This window comes from Agrilus planipennis, unplaced genomic scaffold, assembly GCF_000699045.2.
Source record: "Agrilus planipennis isolate EAB-ADULT unplaced genomic scaffold, Apla_2.0 scaffold99, whole genome shotgun sequence".
In the NCBI taxonomy this organism is placed as follows: Eukaryota; Metazoa; Arthropoda; class Insecta; order Coleoptera; family Buprestidae; genus Agrilus; species Agrilus planipennis.
This window is the reverse complement of record NW_020442412.1, coordinates 82,516-99,851: the sequence shown is the minus strand read 5'-3', so window position 1 is coordinate 99,851 and position 17,336 is coordinate 82,516. Positions and strand designations below refer to the sequence as shown.

Sequence of the window (17,336 nt, the reverse complement as noted above, 5' to 3'; positions counted from 1 at the left end):
AACAGGACCAGTTTACATTTTACCTGGGTATTCACAGAACCCTTATAAACTGGAAAGAAATGTTGTATGGCGATTGTGCTCACATTTAATGATAGGGCTTTCCATATTCTGTGTTATATTCAGTTTCTAGTTATTCACCCCCGCTAAAATAATATTCACCAATTTACCTGTTTGTAGATATAATTGCATAGTACATTAAGATTCAGACATTCAGATTTCATCTCTCAAACAAGTAAGTTTTGTTCCAGTAACCACCCAAAAATAGTTTTCTTTGTTGGACGAATTTGATAGTTTTAATTTAGACGTTGAAGTTTAGTTTTTAGTGATTAGAATAGAAGTTCAATTAAATGTTTTAAATAAAACAGTGAATTTTTATTCTTCAACGAAATCATCGATCCGATTTAACTAGTTGCATAAAATTAATTTGGCGTGCAACGTACAACGTTTGTACACGGGTAACAATAGAGAAAACAACAGAAAAAAGAAAGAGTGCGTACATAGGATTTGTACATTTAGAAAAAGCTTTTGACAATGTCAAATAGGACAAGATGTTAAATATACATAAAAATGTAGGGATGAGCTACAAAGATAGAAGAGTCAAACAGGAATGCATACTGTCATCGCTACTTCTTAATCTACCTATACACCGAAGACGCGATTAACGTCATTAAAGACAGTACAACTGTAGGGACAGATATACAGAGGAAAAAGATTAGTATGCTTAGATTTGCAGCTGATATAGCAGTATTACCATCTAGCAAGGAAGAGTTAGAGATAGATTAAAATAAAATGGAAGCGGTATTGACAAAACAGTATTGTACGAAAATAAATAAAAGTAAAACAAAAATACAGGTATGGATGGGAAGAAAAAGTAGGGATAGAGCGAATATAAGGATAGGAGACGAAAAATTAGAAGGAGTGGCTGATTTTAGGTATCTAGAAATTCAGATAAGCCAGGACGGATGGAGTAGTAGAGATATAAAGCACAGGATAGCGTCGAAGCGCCTTCAATAAGAGAAGTCACTTCTATGCTCGTGAATGGTTAATTTAGAAATTCGAAAGATAGTTAAAGGTGTATGTTTGGAGCTGTAGGAGTGTGAAACATGGACAGTCGGCGCGGCGGAAAATAAAAGTTTAGAAGCGTTCGAAATGTGGTGCTACCGATGAATGATGAGGATACCGTAGATACAAAAGGTTAGAAATGAGGAGGAATTAGAAAGAATAACAGACTCTATGGAAGTCAATAAAAAATGGGCAATATACGTTGATTGTTAGTCCTAAAACTGGTTGGACACGTACCTCCACTCTTTCCTATCCTGAGCTAATCTTCTCATCTCCCTAAAACTATAACAATCCACATCCTTAAATATTTGCGATTTTCGTGTTTTATCTCTATAATTTTTATAACATTTGAAAAAAAAAATAAAACCAAGAAATATTCTTCAAAATTAGTACCTTAGCTAACATCTTTATGCANCATGCTGCTTCCCAACTTTTTCCCTTTCGATAAATTTAACAGGAGGAAAACGTAAAAGTAGTTTAGGAAGAAAATCTTGGATACTATCAGAATTTAAATTGAAAATAGCAAAAGTATCCTCCACGTATCATAGCCAACTTCGATAAAACACTTTTGACGGCTTAAGTCGTTCTTAAAACAGCTTATGGAAAGATTGGCTATAAGTGTGATAAGAGTTCCCCATACCTATTCCCTCTATCACATAAACATTTAAACCATTTATCTGAGAATAATTTTGCTGCACAATATTAGCGGAAAAAATTCTGATTAAATCCTCCAAATATATCAAAGTAGAATTGATACATTAGAAAACAGAGAGTACACATAATATGAAATCAAAACCTCACTATTGTTTAGCTTAGTGTTTTTGACTATACTGATTATCTCTGAACGTTATTCTAGCATGTTTGAAGAATGTTGTTCACTAAAGTTTACCATGTTACAAATTCTTCCGAAGTGAAAACATTTGTTAACTCCACTAATATGCCAGGGATGACTAAATGAAGTTTCAAAGTGGCAGATGAATTCTATCATAATTTAGGGATTGCAAGGTAAAACAACAAAATAAAACAAATGAAATAAAACGCGACTTATAACTTAACAATATATTTACAAAACTGGAAAAATGAAATTAGAAGTTGAAATATGAAGAAATGAATCTAGTTGAAGACTTAGCAAAAGATTAATTGAATTGAACTATAGAAAACCAAATTTGGAAGTGTTAGTGTTTTGGAAATGAAAATGTTAGGAGAACTATTAGGGTGGAGCTAGAAGTATTTAGATGAAAGTAGGGAACCAATTAGAAGAGTATAAAATCTGGAAATATGAATATAGAGAATACTAAGAAATAGACAGGTAGAATATTAAGTCTAAACCACCGAAGAAACCTATCATTGAAAAGGAATTAAGAAGGAACAATAGTTAGTAAGTGAAGTTGGAATGTTTGGAAGGGATTATAGAAAAGTCAAAGTAATAAAGTTATTTTCAAGAAGCTCAACAGACAGGTACCTACCCAAAAGATTTGAAATAGATATATTAGGACAGATATTTACATAATGACAATAACAGAACAATATAACACAATTTGATCTGATTCGGGTCTAAAGGCCGTCGTGTGTTGGAGTTGCTTCCTAACGTTTCGGTAACACGAGTGGTGAACTTCTTCCAACACCTATGCTGGATGCGGACTGCGATATCTTCTGCGAAAGTTGTATTATGCTGATGGGTAGAAGGCTTGCTGATTCAGTCTGAGAGTCTCACCCTTCTTATTGAAATTTTTTAGATGTTTTTGGATCTCGATGGCCTCTCTGCTACTACGCTGCTTTCACACATACGGTTTTTTGCCGTGGACGTGCACGGCAACGGTGCCGTGTATAATAGTAATACATTGGTTTATATGCAAGTTTTCACACAACGCGGTTTGCTGCCGGAGCCGTACACGGCTGCCGTCACAGCATGGCATGGGGACTGCAACGTCACCGCGTCGTAGCCGTGCACAGCAACAGTGAGACAAGCAAGTGTTTAGAAGTATTCACACGTGCCGTGTGTTCACAGCAAAAATTGTTTTCAGGATCGTTTTTCTCTCTGAATTGCGCAGTTAACAGAAAAAATTATATAGTGTGACGAATATATTTGGCTAAACATTATATTACATCCTTTTGTAAATATTTCTACTCGAATTCTTTTGTATGTGTCTTTCTATGATTCTCTGTAAAAATATTTGGAACAGTGTATTCAAATTCTTTTGTAGTCAATCGAATATATGTGTCCCCTTTTTGTAAATCATCTCGCAATTTTACGTATAATTCATTGAAACTCCTTGTTTCGTCGCTATTCGCCGAAACGTTTGTTTTTTGTTAGAATTATGGTTTTTATTTATATACATATTTAAGTAGATGGTTTGATAATTTTTAATGTTATTCGATTGTTTTTGATTTTAACTGTATATTCTTTACATCTTAATTTACATTATCATGCATATCGCAATTTGAATCTTCTCTTGGAATTCATAATACAATAGTAACCTATTCAATGTTTACCTGACTCATCGTTAAAATCATATTAGGGCCGTATTTTCCTCTCATAACCTTTTCAATTGTACCTATCACATTTACCTGAAATGCAGTCATTTGCTGTAAAGTTTTTCATACTAGTTTCTAATTCTATCTCTATCTATCTTAAATTGTTCTTCTCTTTCTTGTTTATTTAAATACATGTCCAAAATTTTCTAACCAGAGTTCATCAATATACATCAGTGAGCACGGTTCTCAATAATACGCATTTAGTTATTTAAGTTACATTAGTTGTACATATTTTTAATTGTGAATAGTCTTGATCCTTTAATAATAAAATTAGTAAAAAAAAGTGTAAAATTTATTAAAGGAAAAATCACCAACTAGCTGTACAATATTAAGTTGGCGTACAGCAGAAGTTAGGATAAGTTAAACAACCACTGTCCTTCTTCAACACTCCTAATAGACATTCGAAAATAATTAAAAAATTTGGTGCTATCGTCTCGTGGCTCATGAAATAATGTTACAAATTCACCCATCAATTGTCTGTTTTCAAGTAGTGGATGAATCCAAAATCTTCTTGTTTTTGTGTATTTCTGCGATTATGCTGTATCATTAGAAACAATATGCGTTTTTTCTTCGTCCATTTTGGTCACGTATCAAAACAAAACTAAACCCGAAGTGAAAAACCGTGTGCAGTGTGAACGAAAAGCAAATGAAATTACGAAGGTAGCAATTTGCAGTTCTCAAAGAGTATTTTGGGGTCGCCGTTGCTCAGTGCGTGTTCAGTAACAGCCGACTTTTCACATGGTCTGTTGAATCTTCCCCGACATCATAACAATCTTCAAACCACTGCCTTTAGTATTATTTTTTTATCAACCTGTATCAATTTAGTGAAAAGCTATACAACCCATGCATTAAGCAATTGCAACGGGCTATTTTATGTTTACTACAATGATAAAAGTAATTGATTGTAAATACAGAAGTATTAGTGGGTTTTCTATAGATATCGAATTCTAGAGAATTCCCACTACTTACAACTAAAGCATGCTGCTTCCCAACTTTTTCCCTTTCGATAAATTTAACAGGAGGAAAACGTAAAAGTAGTTTAGGAAGAAAATCTTGGATACTATCAGAATTTAAATTGAAAATAGCAAAAGTATCCTCCACGTATCATAGCCAACTTCGATAAAACACTTTTGACGGCTTAAGTCGTTCTTAAAACAGCTTATGGAAAGATTGGCTATAAGTGTGATAAGAGTTCCCCATACCTATTCCCTCTATCACATAAACATTTAAACCATTTATCTGAGAATAATTTTGCTGCACAATATTAGCGGAAAAAATTCTGATTAAATCCTCCAAATATATCAAAGTAGAATTGATACATTAGAAAACAGAGAGTACACATAATATGAAATCAAAACCTCACTATTGTTTAGCTTAGTGTTTTTGACTATACTGATTATCTCTGAGTTATTTTTTAATTTTGCCAACAGAAAACCTCTTTAATTTTCCTTTAACATTTTCCCAAATCCCCCGTAATTTTTGGCTGTTTCAAGCTCAATTGATCCCTTTTTTCTGTTCTTCTCATTTCGTAGATGCAACAGATGTTTATCAATTACCTCATTTCGCACTTGGTTTTTGATGTTCGTCATAATTTTCTTTTATTTATGCATCCCCCTTTTTGTGCTTTACAGTCCTGTCCGGTGAAAATGATGTCAAAGGTGAGCCCGCCAAACTTATATAAAATAAAATAATATTCACAACAAAAATATTTCATATTTTAAGATAACATATGGTCATTAACCTAGAATATCTTTACACTGTAACCTAGCTATTTAAGAATGCATGTGACCTTCTGAATGATCAGTGAAACCCTCTTGCTCATTGTGCAATAGAATCGGCGTAAGTCTAAAGATTCTATAAACAGTTTGCCACGTTCAAAATAATCGCATGCATTAGTTCACACTCCCTTAACAAGAAAGAGTAAAGTTCGCAAACCCAATTCCCGATCAACGGCAGGTGAGCGCGGGCGATCTAATAGCAAGACAGTGATACCCTATTTCTCATTTTGTAACAGAACTGGCCAAGACACCACTATAAAGCGCTTTGGTGGTTTTTAAGAGAATTAAGAAAAAAAAAAATTTATGGTAATGGTGAGTACTTTCAGAAGTTGCATAATAAAGTTGAAAAGCAAACAGCTCATGTGGACGTTCCGTAAATAAATATACGTTACATCTATACGTTTTTTATTAATACTACTTTCAAAAATACTTACCGAATTTCCAACCAGTCATACTGGCACTCATTATTCTCCAAGGCAAAATCGGTTACATTGAGCATTATCTGTTGTCCAGCACCTACATGTATAATCCAGTCGCAGTCTGTATTTCTTGATGGATATTCGTTAGGAAAATTAGGTGATTTAATAATACCAGAAGTCGTAAAAAATGAACCACCGCAAACTAATTCGAGCATATAGTAAATTAGAAAGNAATTTATTTTTTACCATGACGTTCCGACTCTTTTTTGGTAAAAAATATATTAGTTAAAACATTAGGAAATAATAAACGTCAAAAATTGGAAAGCTAATGTGTAATGGTGAGTACTTTCAGAAGTTGCATAATAAAGTTGAAAAGCAAATAGCTCTTGTGGGCTTTCCGTAAATATATTATATATTCATACGCTTTTTATTAAAATTACTACTATAAATACTTACCGAATTTCCAACCAATCATACCGGCACTCATTATTCTCCAAGGCAAAATCGGTTACATTGAGCATTATCTGTTGTCCAGCACCTACATGTATAATCCAGTCGCAATCTGTATTTCTTGATGGATATTCGTTAGGAAAATTAGGTGATTTAATAATACCAGAAGTCGTAAAAAATGAACCACCGCAAACTAATTCGAGCATATAGTAAATTAGAAAGCAAATTGTAAAAAGTATTTTAAATATTACCATTTTTATCCTCCAAAAATACGTAATTAAGAGAAAACTGACCAGTGGTTTTGGTTGCATCGGTGATAAACTGAATCTCCAGCATATTTTCGGAACTCATTATAATTGGAGGAATTCGAAAACCACAATATGTCCCAATTTCTCTTTTACCAAAAGTATTTGATATATCGTAAACAATGACATGATCGTACGGACAGTCTTCAAGACTAAATGTGTCCCACGTCAATTTTATAATTTTTCCTGCAGGAGCGATAAGTAGCCATGAGCAGTTCATATTATTGAAATAATTGTTGGTACTAGTTATTGATCCTCTATCCTTTGTCAATAAGCCTCCACATTCTATGACAAATTTCAGTGATTTACTGAAATCCAAAACTACTAATCGTGATACCTACCTATATCAACTGTCGAATAGTTTGCTATAAATCCCCTTCCTGTTATGCTGATGTCGGAAACAAATTTAATAAAAAGGTAATTGTAAGTTGATAAAAAGCTAGATGGCTTCTCACAAAGCGTGCCCAATAAAGTAGAATTTTCATTATGGCCATCTCTCACCTAAAGAAATACTTTTGGTTAGCACTAGTAGTATACCTATAATGTATTAATAATCACTAATTCAAACTAACAATTTAATACTTCCAGTTTCAACAATTTAACTTAAAAGTACGATACAAAATATTCACGTAGAATGAAAGAAATAGCTAAAAATAGAACAAATAATGGAGAAAAGGGAAATTTTATATTCAGCCATAAATTGGTTGTGACTGTGTCATATGCGATAAGAAACTGACATTTCGGAAACTAAGGTGGCATTTCCACATGTACGAACTGTAAAAAACCTTCTTTTCTTATAGATTACATACATTTCAGCGACGATAAACTTTAATTGTGCTAAAGACACCTAATATAAACTTTCTATATGCCAAGCAACTCATAATCATTTATCATCATAATGTATGTACAGGGTATCCCATTTTCGGCACGTTTGCGGGATATCTCCCTTATTTTTATAGATAGACGGTTGCTGCTTTCGCAACAATGCATTTTTTTGTGAAACTAAGGTAGTATGCTATGATTCATTTGTATGAAACAAAAAGCAAAATATTAACCCTATAAATTCCACACACTTTCAATCACCATTTCCACCAGTAAGAGAGCTTACTGGTTAAATGAGAAACAGAAACACATCACTATATCATAATATGGTAAAATATTTGATTCTGACATAACTATGTTTGTAAAGAAAATAGGACTTCCTGGAATCAGTACCTAGGCCATTTGATATCCAGGAAGTCCTATTNGTTAAATGAGAAACAGAAACACATCACTATATCATAATATGGTAAAATATTTGGTTCTAACATAACTATGTTTGTAAAGAAAATAGGACTTCCTGGAATCAGTACCTAGGCCATTTGATATCCAGACTGTTGCCGTTTAATCGAAAATTTTAAATAAAAATTAGCAAATGAGTCGAATTGTACGGGTTTAAATGTCATTCATCATCATCATCATCATAAGGTCATCAGTTCTAAGACTGGTTGGACACGTACCTTCACTCTTTCTCTATCCTATTTCTTCACTAAGTAATATTAAATGCAGTACTAAAAATACTCTTGAAAATTATGCATATATAATCTGTAGCTGCACCCATTCGTCCGAATGTAAGCGGGTTTAGCTAATGTCTTTAATAATTTGCAGACCTTCGACTTAATCGGAGCACTTAAAGAATTTTTAGTACAGACTTTGGATTTCAGTTTTGCTCCTATAGAGGTAGTACTTTGAAGAAATTCTCAGCGATGACCACGGTGAATATATTGTGCAAAATTTATTTTTCCTTAACTAAGCGGGTTAATATCTACCTATCATATCAAAAAATAGTTTTTTTAAACTACTTGTTTGGCTACGTAAGTGGAACGATAAAGTAAAAAAGTCGATGTTCTTGATAGTGTTAGGTAGGTCCTATCTTATTAAAAAACAGAATAAATGATTACTGAAATTGACATAAATATTTTCCACTCTATAGTTGTAGATACGCGGTATTATTGATAAAGTCACCCGTGTAAATGAGTATATCTTCTGCTATAAATTTAGAAACTTAGAAAAAAGTTTCGCAGAAGACAGAAAGGAGGGGTCCTTAAATGAATAATTTAAGGTTCTATTTGTTTTGGTTTCTGAAACAATAATTCTACGCCATTTATATTATTACATACCTACCACAACTTTCACTAGTGATGAGCACAGCAGGACCAACTTTAACCTTGCCATAGGTCATGGTCTTGCTTATTCGGTCTTAGTCTTGGTCTTGCCTGTTAAGTCTTGCTTATTTAATCTGATGCTTACGCCTTTTTTAAATAACTTTTTAAGTATAATAATTGTCTTAAATGCTGACATTTTCTTTTATACATATGAGCTTATCATGACTGTTAAAGAAAACAGTTGGTTTTAGTCTTAGTCTTGTTCGTTCGGTCTTGGTTTTAGTCTACGTCTTATTTGTTCGATTTTGGTCTTGACTTTGATAGTATAAAGACAGTATTGGTCTTAGTCTTGCGAAAATGCATGACCAAACCTGCAAGACCAATACTAATTTTGTTCATCACTAATTTTCACATTAAATTAATTACAACATGGAAAACAATACATTTATGGGTACATCATTCTAAAAAAGTTGCCTTTAAATTAAAAAAAATTAAAAAAATAAAATAGTTGGTCATTCCATTAAAAAAAAAAAAATAGTGGTGCACATTTGTTAGAACAGGAAAAAAAAAAAAAAAAATAGTGGTGCACATTTGTTAGAACAGGAAATGCCCACATTTCGAAAATATTTTCAACAAATAAATCGTTTTGTCCAAGTTTCATGTCGATATCTCTTATTGCCCTACAAAAATCGAATGAAAAATTTATACTAAACAACTTGCATATATATAAGCAATTTAGTATTAAAGAACTTGAAGTTTTTAAATAAGAAGATAATCGGTGATATTACAAAGGAATTATCAAAACAAATAAATATTATGGTTCCTTATCGTTGAAACAAATAATTAATTCCTTTTCTAATTTCCAACTTTCGCTTTTATGTACAGTAACGAACCCACATAGTTTTTAGGTTTCTGTCTTTGGTTTTTTTCTAGCTGACGACGTTCTATTCACAGAAGGGCAATCGCTGCAGACTTTGCTCGTTATTTAATTAAAATAAGCAATAGTTAACAAAAGGATTGGTGGCGCAGTGTAGGAGCGAAATCGCCGACATATATTTAATAAAAAAGTGGGTCATTTACCTCTATGTAATCGAAGCTGCACACATGCAAAGAATTTTCCAGGTCTACATCTTGAAAAACTAGTTCAATTATTTTACCAGCAGGTTGGATTATTTCGTATACGCATATTCTATCTTCAGGGTAATTTGATGGATATCCTGGAGAAGAAATAGTTCCAGATTGTTCTTCAAATATTCCACCGCACACTAAAATTACAAACCTCTATCAATATCGTTTACTGCAAATCAAAGAAGAACTGTAAATTAAAGAAAGTGCTACTCTTATGTGGTATTACACTACGATTGCGGTAGTTCGGAAAGTCGAAAAGAAAACTTATAGAAGTAACATTTATATATCAAAAATACTTACAGAAAAGTGTTAAAAAAGAAGATCAAAACAATTCTTATTACCTGTTTCGTATTTGATAATAAATCCTCCTTCTTGTAAACTGAAGTCCGATTTAAAAATAATACACAAGACATTTTCTATGGATGTATATGAAGCTGGTAACTCTTTTCCGCAATATTTACCTATTAATGGTGCTAATGAGTTTGCACCTTCATGTAACTACAAAATATTATTTTTAAAGTAGAAACAAAAAATCTTCCTTAAATATTATATACGGTATTTATAAAATAAGTAGCAAGCTTTGGAGGGTGTCCAGTGCGTGCATTAGAGAATCGCATGGTGATTATAGGGAAAAAAATTTTACAATTCGAAGCCGGTCCTGGACGTGAATATACAGCGTAGGACTTTACCTATGAATTGAGATAAGAACTCAGAAGCTACATCGATGAAGTAAAGAATGCCAGTTAAAGTTAATATCAAAAAACGTTACGCTAACAATGAAATAATAACAACATTTTTTCATCGCTAATGAATAAATATAATAATAATAAAAATAAATAAAATAATAATACATTATAAAAATTGTTCGAAATTCGAACCCCGTGCTGAAAGATAATCTTTAAAATGCCTATCAAAATTAATTCTGAGCCGCGCAAAAACGTCTAGTATTTGGTGAATTTCATTTGCAGAAGTTCACATTCGCTATAAATTAGTAGCATGTCACAATGTTCTGCCGTACTAAACGCTACTGTAGCAACTACTGTTCTACACTGACCTGTAACAGTGATACGTTTACCTACTGAAATAACTTCGACTGAGTCCATACATACAAGCAAACAAACGTTAAAAGGGCAAAAAGTAAGTGTTACATTAACATAACATTAGTCTAATCTAACAAACAAGCAAAAAATGTCTAAGTCAAAAATACAACACGATTGCTGCTCATTACCAACTGATTAAACGCGGTGTTAAATTTTCACATATCCCTGCGTGATGCTACCAGAACCGGACTAGTTTTTGTCTGAAACCTCAAATACGTTTTTCTCGAAAACGGTGAACTTTTGGGCCACCAAACTTAGTTTTCTTCTTTTACAGTGCTCCATCTCCTCCTGCAAGCTTGCTGGTTATTTCAGAAACACCCTTCATAAGTAATAGATTGTACATGTAATATTGTTGTGCAAGGGAAAATAAGATACGGAGACGAAAATCAGGAGTCACTGATAGGAAGTTGGATAATTCAGGATGGAAGGGGCAGTAAATATGTAAAACAAAATATAGTGCAGGGTAGAGTCGCCTTTAACAAAAAGAAGTCACTTTTATGCTCACGAACGATTAATTCGAAAAAGATTGGTGAAGTTGCGAAATGTGGACGGTGGGCGCGGCGGAAAAGAACATGTTAGAAGCTCTCCAAATGTGGTGTTACAGACGAATGATGAAGATATCGTGGATAGAATAGGTAAGAAATGATGAGGTATTAGAAAGAGTAGGAGAACGGGGCGAGCTATGTAAGTCAACAAGAAATAGACGAGACAGGTTAGTGCGACACCTTCTAATTTGTAGTTTTGCCACATTGCGTGATTTTTTTTGTGTCATTTAAAACCATGAAAAAGTTTATTTGAGCATGATCTCATATTTTAGCATTCGAGACAACCTTTGCCATAATTGATTTTAATTTCTTTCATCATTAACAGCCTGCTATTTAAATGAAACCTTCTTTTATTACCTCTAAGTAATCGTAGTCACAGTCAGTGGCTTCCTCTAATTCAAATTTAAGAAACGTTAATTTTATTCTTGAGCCGCTGTCAGATTTTATTACATATTCACAAATAATATCGCTCGGATATCGTCCGTCTATCATTGGAGATTGTATTTCACCTTTATTCGATGTAAAAACTCCACCACAGCCAGGCAAACCTACGAAATGGGATGTAATTAATAGATTACATTCACACTATTACTATCATCAAGGTACTTTCGATAGCTGTATATGATATCTGAAAGCCAGAATGAGATCCAACTTCGTCTGAATGAAAACGAACTTCCACATCTGAACCAAAGGATGTTAGAGGCTCTGGTTGAGATGTTTCACAGTATTTAGCTAGTCGTCGTTTTAACGATGTAGAACTATCTAGAAACTAAAATGCACAACGATTATAAGAAAAATTGCGAATTATCGTTAACTCCTTCCATAATACTACAGTTCATATTCAAACATATTGAACCAGATTTAAGCTTTTTATAAAACGTACGTCTTTTTGACAACGTACACCTTTTGAAAATTACGAAATGTTTTGCCTGTCAATAGTGGTGCTTACGTACCTCTACATAATCTCCTGTACAGTTTGTCTCGTGGCCAATATCCAATTTAAAAAAATGGAACTCGATTCGTTTCCCTGGAGGAGCACTCAAGTGCCATTCACATTCTCTAAAAACGAAGTAGTACCAAAATGTTCACATTGAAAACGTATTAAAATACACTATTAATTTACCTATTTAGAGGATAATTTCCTGGCGATCCTGGTGATTGTAGAACTCCATGAGAAGTAAAAGTTATGTAGTCGGTACAAGCTAAATTTAAAAATATATCACCAAATTACAAAATTATGATAAACACTCGATTGAAAAATTTTACCTGGTACAGAACTATTCCATGTTATCCTAAAGTTACTATTTGAATGATCTGATTTCAACCACATGAAAACACTATTGTGGGAAGTGGTAATTCTTCCATTTGCTGGAAGGGTATCCCCACAGAAACGACCCAAGGAATGAGCGGCTGTGTTTGCCCCATCATGTATCTAAAATAAAAATCTCAGTGATCATTTTGCGTAACTCACAAAATACTTTCCTTAAGACGATACGAATTCACTCGTATAAATAGCAAGGAAAAAAATAAGACACCTTATTGCAAACTAATCGAGAAGGAAGTATCCGTTACTGAAAATAGGAAAAATTTTGGACAATTTAGATAAAGTTCTTATAGTTAATAGTGATCATTTTAGGTACTTTCGGTGATCATTAATCATTCTGGTCACCCAGGGCGTGAAAACCGCTTGCTCTAATTTCTCAGAAGCTATAGAAAAATATCTCCGTAAACATTTATATAATCTTTGTTACTTAGGTTAGTTATATTAGGGTATGATATATTTTAAACAAATATTTGAAAAATAGTTTAATTTTCAAGTGAAACATGTCTACCGTATGACCATTTTACGTGTTTGTGTTGTTTATCCAACAGTATAACAGTACGTGTGTACCGCGGCAGTAGAAATTTTTAAGTTCATTGTTAAAAATCAATGAACAGATGGATTGTGATTGAAGAACACGAAATTAACCCGTAATGTTTCAATAGCGTTTAAGTATTTTATACTTTATTTACAAAATATTGCAGATTTTGCTAGTAAAGGTTATAGTCTTTTATATCTTTATTTCTTGACTGAATTATAAGTTTTCGTTTAACATTTGATTCCGTTATTTCTCACTCAAAACGCATCTATTTATTTTTTTTAAAGTGTAAAGATCCGCAGGTTTTGTATAGATGCTTTAGGAAAGAAGAAGAAATAATTTCTAATAATTGACATTTAGTATTGTTATATGACATAATTAATTAGTACTAGCGAGTCTTGTTTAATATCAGTTGTATTTTGAAGATAACGGTTTTTACCACTTATCTCAAAAACGGGTTTTTGAATATGTTTCGTTTGGGAAACAAATTCCTTATGAGTACAGGTGCTTTCGGGAATTATTTTTATGGAGAATTCAATCCTTTACACTTAGAAAAATAATACATAAAAAATCCTCATCGCTACTAGACTATACGAAGTTATTTTCCGAAAACGACTACTTTGTTCAATGAACCTTAATTTATACATGTTTAAATGATAATCTCTCTGTATGAAAATAGAGAATGATGTATACATGATGTGAATGATAAGAATTGCGAAAGAGAGTGAACAGTTCAAATTAATTTGGGGTATTATGTATCCGCTTTTTCTTTAGATTACCCTTATGTTGCGTTTCCTTGAAAAATTTTCCTTGCACTACTGAATCGGCTTAATGTACTAATAATACTATTTAAGTAGCTAACAAAATATTGTTACCCACCTGCAACCAATCTGTCTGGCAATCAACGCTCTTGTATACGTTAAATTTATCAAAAACTATATTTAGGGTAAGATTTTGTTTAGTTTCAATTAACCACGCGCAGTTGCTCCTTTGATTACTTAATGATGCACCAGGTGGAGGATATTCCAATGTTCCAAATTCATGAGTTAACCTTCCACCACAAGCTAATTAAAATAAATTACAATAAATTTAAGCGATTTCCTTTTTTTGTATGGGATAAATCAGTTACCCTGTTTTTCTTGGTTACATAAGGGTCCCGTAAATGAAGCAGTACAGTTGCAAACAAAGGAGATGTTGAAAACTTGTATGCAAGAAGCCCCATTTAAACATGGATTGGGAGAACAGGGATTCTTTCTTTTATCACAATTTCGCCCTTAAAAAAGTACAATAAATTGTGTATAAGAATAATTATAAAGTGCTAATCATAGTTTCAAAATCAAAAAAATTGATGAATACCTTCAAACTGAGATGTACAATGACATTCATACGTATTTTCATCTCGGGAGACGCAGGTTCCATATAAACATGGACTTGATGAACATGGATCTCCACCAGTTCTTTTTGTACACCCATTAGGTCCAATTCCTGATCCTACAAAGCCTTCAGGACAAAAACACTCTACAAACGTAGAACTTATTCCTGAAAGAATTAATAGACATGGGTATGATAACATCGGAAGTAATTACGAAACTGGATGATAGATTTGCATGTAATAAATTTAAAAGGAAAGCAACGAAAACGGCATTACTTGGGTTATCTCTACATTGAGCCAAATAATGGCATCCGCCATTATTTACATGACATATGCCTCGATAGCTACAAGAAAAACCGTCTCCAACATAGCCAGGAGGGCATGGACCACATATTCTTGATCCCTGAAATATTAAAGTAAAGTATGTGTAAGTATGTATAACAGGTATAGCTGAGAAAGAGAAATGTTACCTGTGTATTTATACATTGTACAGTAGGAGAAACGCTGCAGCCACCATTAAAAATTGCACATTCATCAATATCTGCACAATAAAAACCATTTCCGGTGTACCCTAAAAATAAAAATCACAGAAATACTCATACAGTAGTATCTAAACTGTCGATTCCATTTCCTTGGTAATTTTACCTGCAGGACAATGTCCACATATATAAGAACCAGGGGTATTAATACATGCGACTAGAGGATTAATGGAACATGATGGCTTGTCCAGCGAACATTCATCAACATCCACTATACAAGCTGGATTTGTTTTATCACTTTTCCAACCCTTAAATAGGTATATAGATATTAGATTCAAACTCTATAAAGAGTGTTTTACAACGTATGCCATATTACAAAAACAATGAAGTCTATTTTGTTCATACCTGTTCACATATACACTTATATCCTTCAGCACTATTTTCATTTATGCACGTACCGTGGCCACAAAGTTCAGCTGATGATCCGGAATTACAATCAGTCGACCTTTCAGTGCAGTGAATACCGTGCCACCCGTTTAAACATTTGCACCTTATAAGTAAAATCACAAATTTACTTCTCAAACTACTGGTTTATACAGGGTGTTTCTCAAATAAGTAGTAACCTTCCAAGAAATGATGTTTGTAAGTCTGAAAGTTCACCGNATATTGTTACCTACCTGCAACCAATCTGTCTGGCAATCAACGCTCTTGTATACGTTAAATTTATCAAAAACTATATTTAGGGTAAGATTTTGTTTAGTTTCAATTAACCACGCGCAGTTGCTCCTTTGATTACTTAATGATGCACCAGGTGGAGGATATTCCAATGTTCCAAATTCATGAGTTAACCTTCCACCACAAGCTAATTAAAATAAATTACAATAAATTTAAGAGATTTCCTTTTTTTGTATCGGATAAATCAGTTACCCTGTTTTTCTTGGTTACATAACGGTCCCGTAAATGAAGCAGTACAGTTGCAAACAAAGGAGATGTTGAAAACTTGTATGCAAGAAGCCCCATTTAAACATGGATTGGGAGAACAGGGATTCTTTCTTTTATCACAATTTCGCCCTTAAAAAAGTACAATAAATTGTGTATAAGAATAATTATAAAGTGCTAATCATAGTTTCAAAATCAAAAAAATTGATGAATACCTTCAAACTGAGATGTACAATGACATTCATACGTATTTTCATCTCGGGAAACGCAGGTTCCATATAAACATGGACTTGATGAACATGGATCTCCACCAGTTCTTTTTGTACACCCATTAGGTCCAATTCCTGATCCTACAAAGCCTTCAGGACAAAAACACTCTACAAACGTAGAACTTATTCCTGAAAGAATTAATAGACATGGGTATGATAACATCGGAAGTAATTACGAAACTGGATGATAGATTTGCATGTAATAAATTTAAAAGGAAAGCAACGAAAACGGCATTACTTGGGTTATCTCTACATTGAGCCAAATAATGGCATCCGCCATTATTTACATGACATATGCCTCGATAGCTACAAGAAAAACCGTCTCCAACATAGCCAGGAGGGCATGGACCACATATTCTTGATCCCTGAAATATTAAAGTAAAGTATGTGTAAGTATGTATAACAGGTATAGCTGAGAAAGAGAAATGTTACCTGTGTATTTATACATTGTACAGTAGGAGAAACGCTGCAGCCACCATTAAAAATTGCACATTCATCAATATCTGCACAATAAAAACCATTTCCAGTATACCCTTAAAATAAAAATAACAGAAATAATCATACAGTAGTATCTAAATTGTCGATTCTATTTTCTTAGTAATTATACCTGCAGGACAATGTCCACANTGAAATTTATTAACCCACATTCATTAAAGAAAACTTCACCTTATAGGCAGGGAATTTTAATATAAATACTTACTCATAACTCCCAGGAGTATTCACACATGTAGCTCCATTCTGGCACCCTAAGTCTGTATGAGTGAAACGTTGACATTCATTAATGTCATTTTCACAATATAAGCCCTGTATTTGAAAATAAGTGTTAGTATTGGCTTTTGAATAAATTATTCGCTTGACAATATCAAATCAAAGGTTCAACGTTTGATGAAGTGAGGTACCTATAAATAGGTGATGAAATAAGATTAACTAATTTCACTATTTTTACGGTCAA

At 33.2% G+C, this 17,336-nt stretch overlaps 1 protein-coding gene across 1 annotated transcript in view; it reads right to left on the bottom strand.

Moving 5' to 3' along the window:
* LOC108734102 (cubilin-like) overlaps positions 1–17,336 on the bottom strand; it is a gene marked incomplete at its 3' end in the record, with an annotated part of 85,011 nt that overhangs the window by 56,178 nt on the left and 11,497 nt on the right. The window contains exons 4-22 of the mRNA XM_025980154.1: positions 17,085–17,188; positions 15,582–15,726; positions 15,343–15,484; positions 15,168–15,268; positions 14,974–15,100; positions 14,682–14,864; positions 14,455–14,598; positions 14,205–14,389; positions 12,733–12,898; positions 12,590–12,668; positions 12,420–12,525; positions 12,073–12,235; positions 11,824–12,014; positions 10,163–10,319; positions 9,774–9,958; positions 6,891–7,050; positions 6,496–6,834; positions 6,251–6,437; positions 5,810–5,923 (exon numbers count right to left, since the gene is read on the bottom strand). Coding sequence (XP_025835939.1) covers positions 5,810–5,923; positions 6,251–6,437; positions 6,496–6,834; positions 6,891–7,050; positions 9,774–9,958; positions 10,163–10,319; positions 11,824–12,014; positions 12,073–12,235; positions 12,420–12,525; positions 12,590–12,668; positions 12,733–12,898; positions 14,205–14,389; positions 14,455–14,598; positions 14,682–14,864; positions 14,974–15,100; positions 15,168–15,268; positions 15,343–15,484; positions 15,582–15,726; positions 17,085–17,188 — 2,978 coding nt within the window. The remainder of the gene's footprint in view (positions 1–5,809; positions 5,924–6,250; positions 6,438–6,495; positions 6,835–6,890; positions 7,051–9,773; positions 9,959–10,162; positions 10,320–11,823; positions 12,015–12,072; positions 12,236–12,419; positions 12,526–12,589; positions 12,669–12,732; positions 12,899–14,204; positions 14,390–14,454; positions 14,599–14,681; positions 14,865–14,973; positions 15,101–15,167; positions 15,269–15,342; positions 15,485–15,581; positions 15,727–17,084; positions 17,189–17,336) is intronic.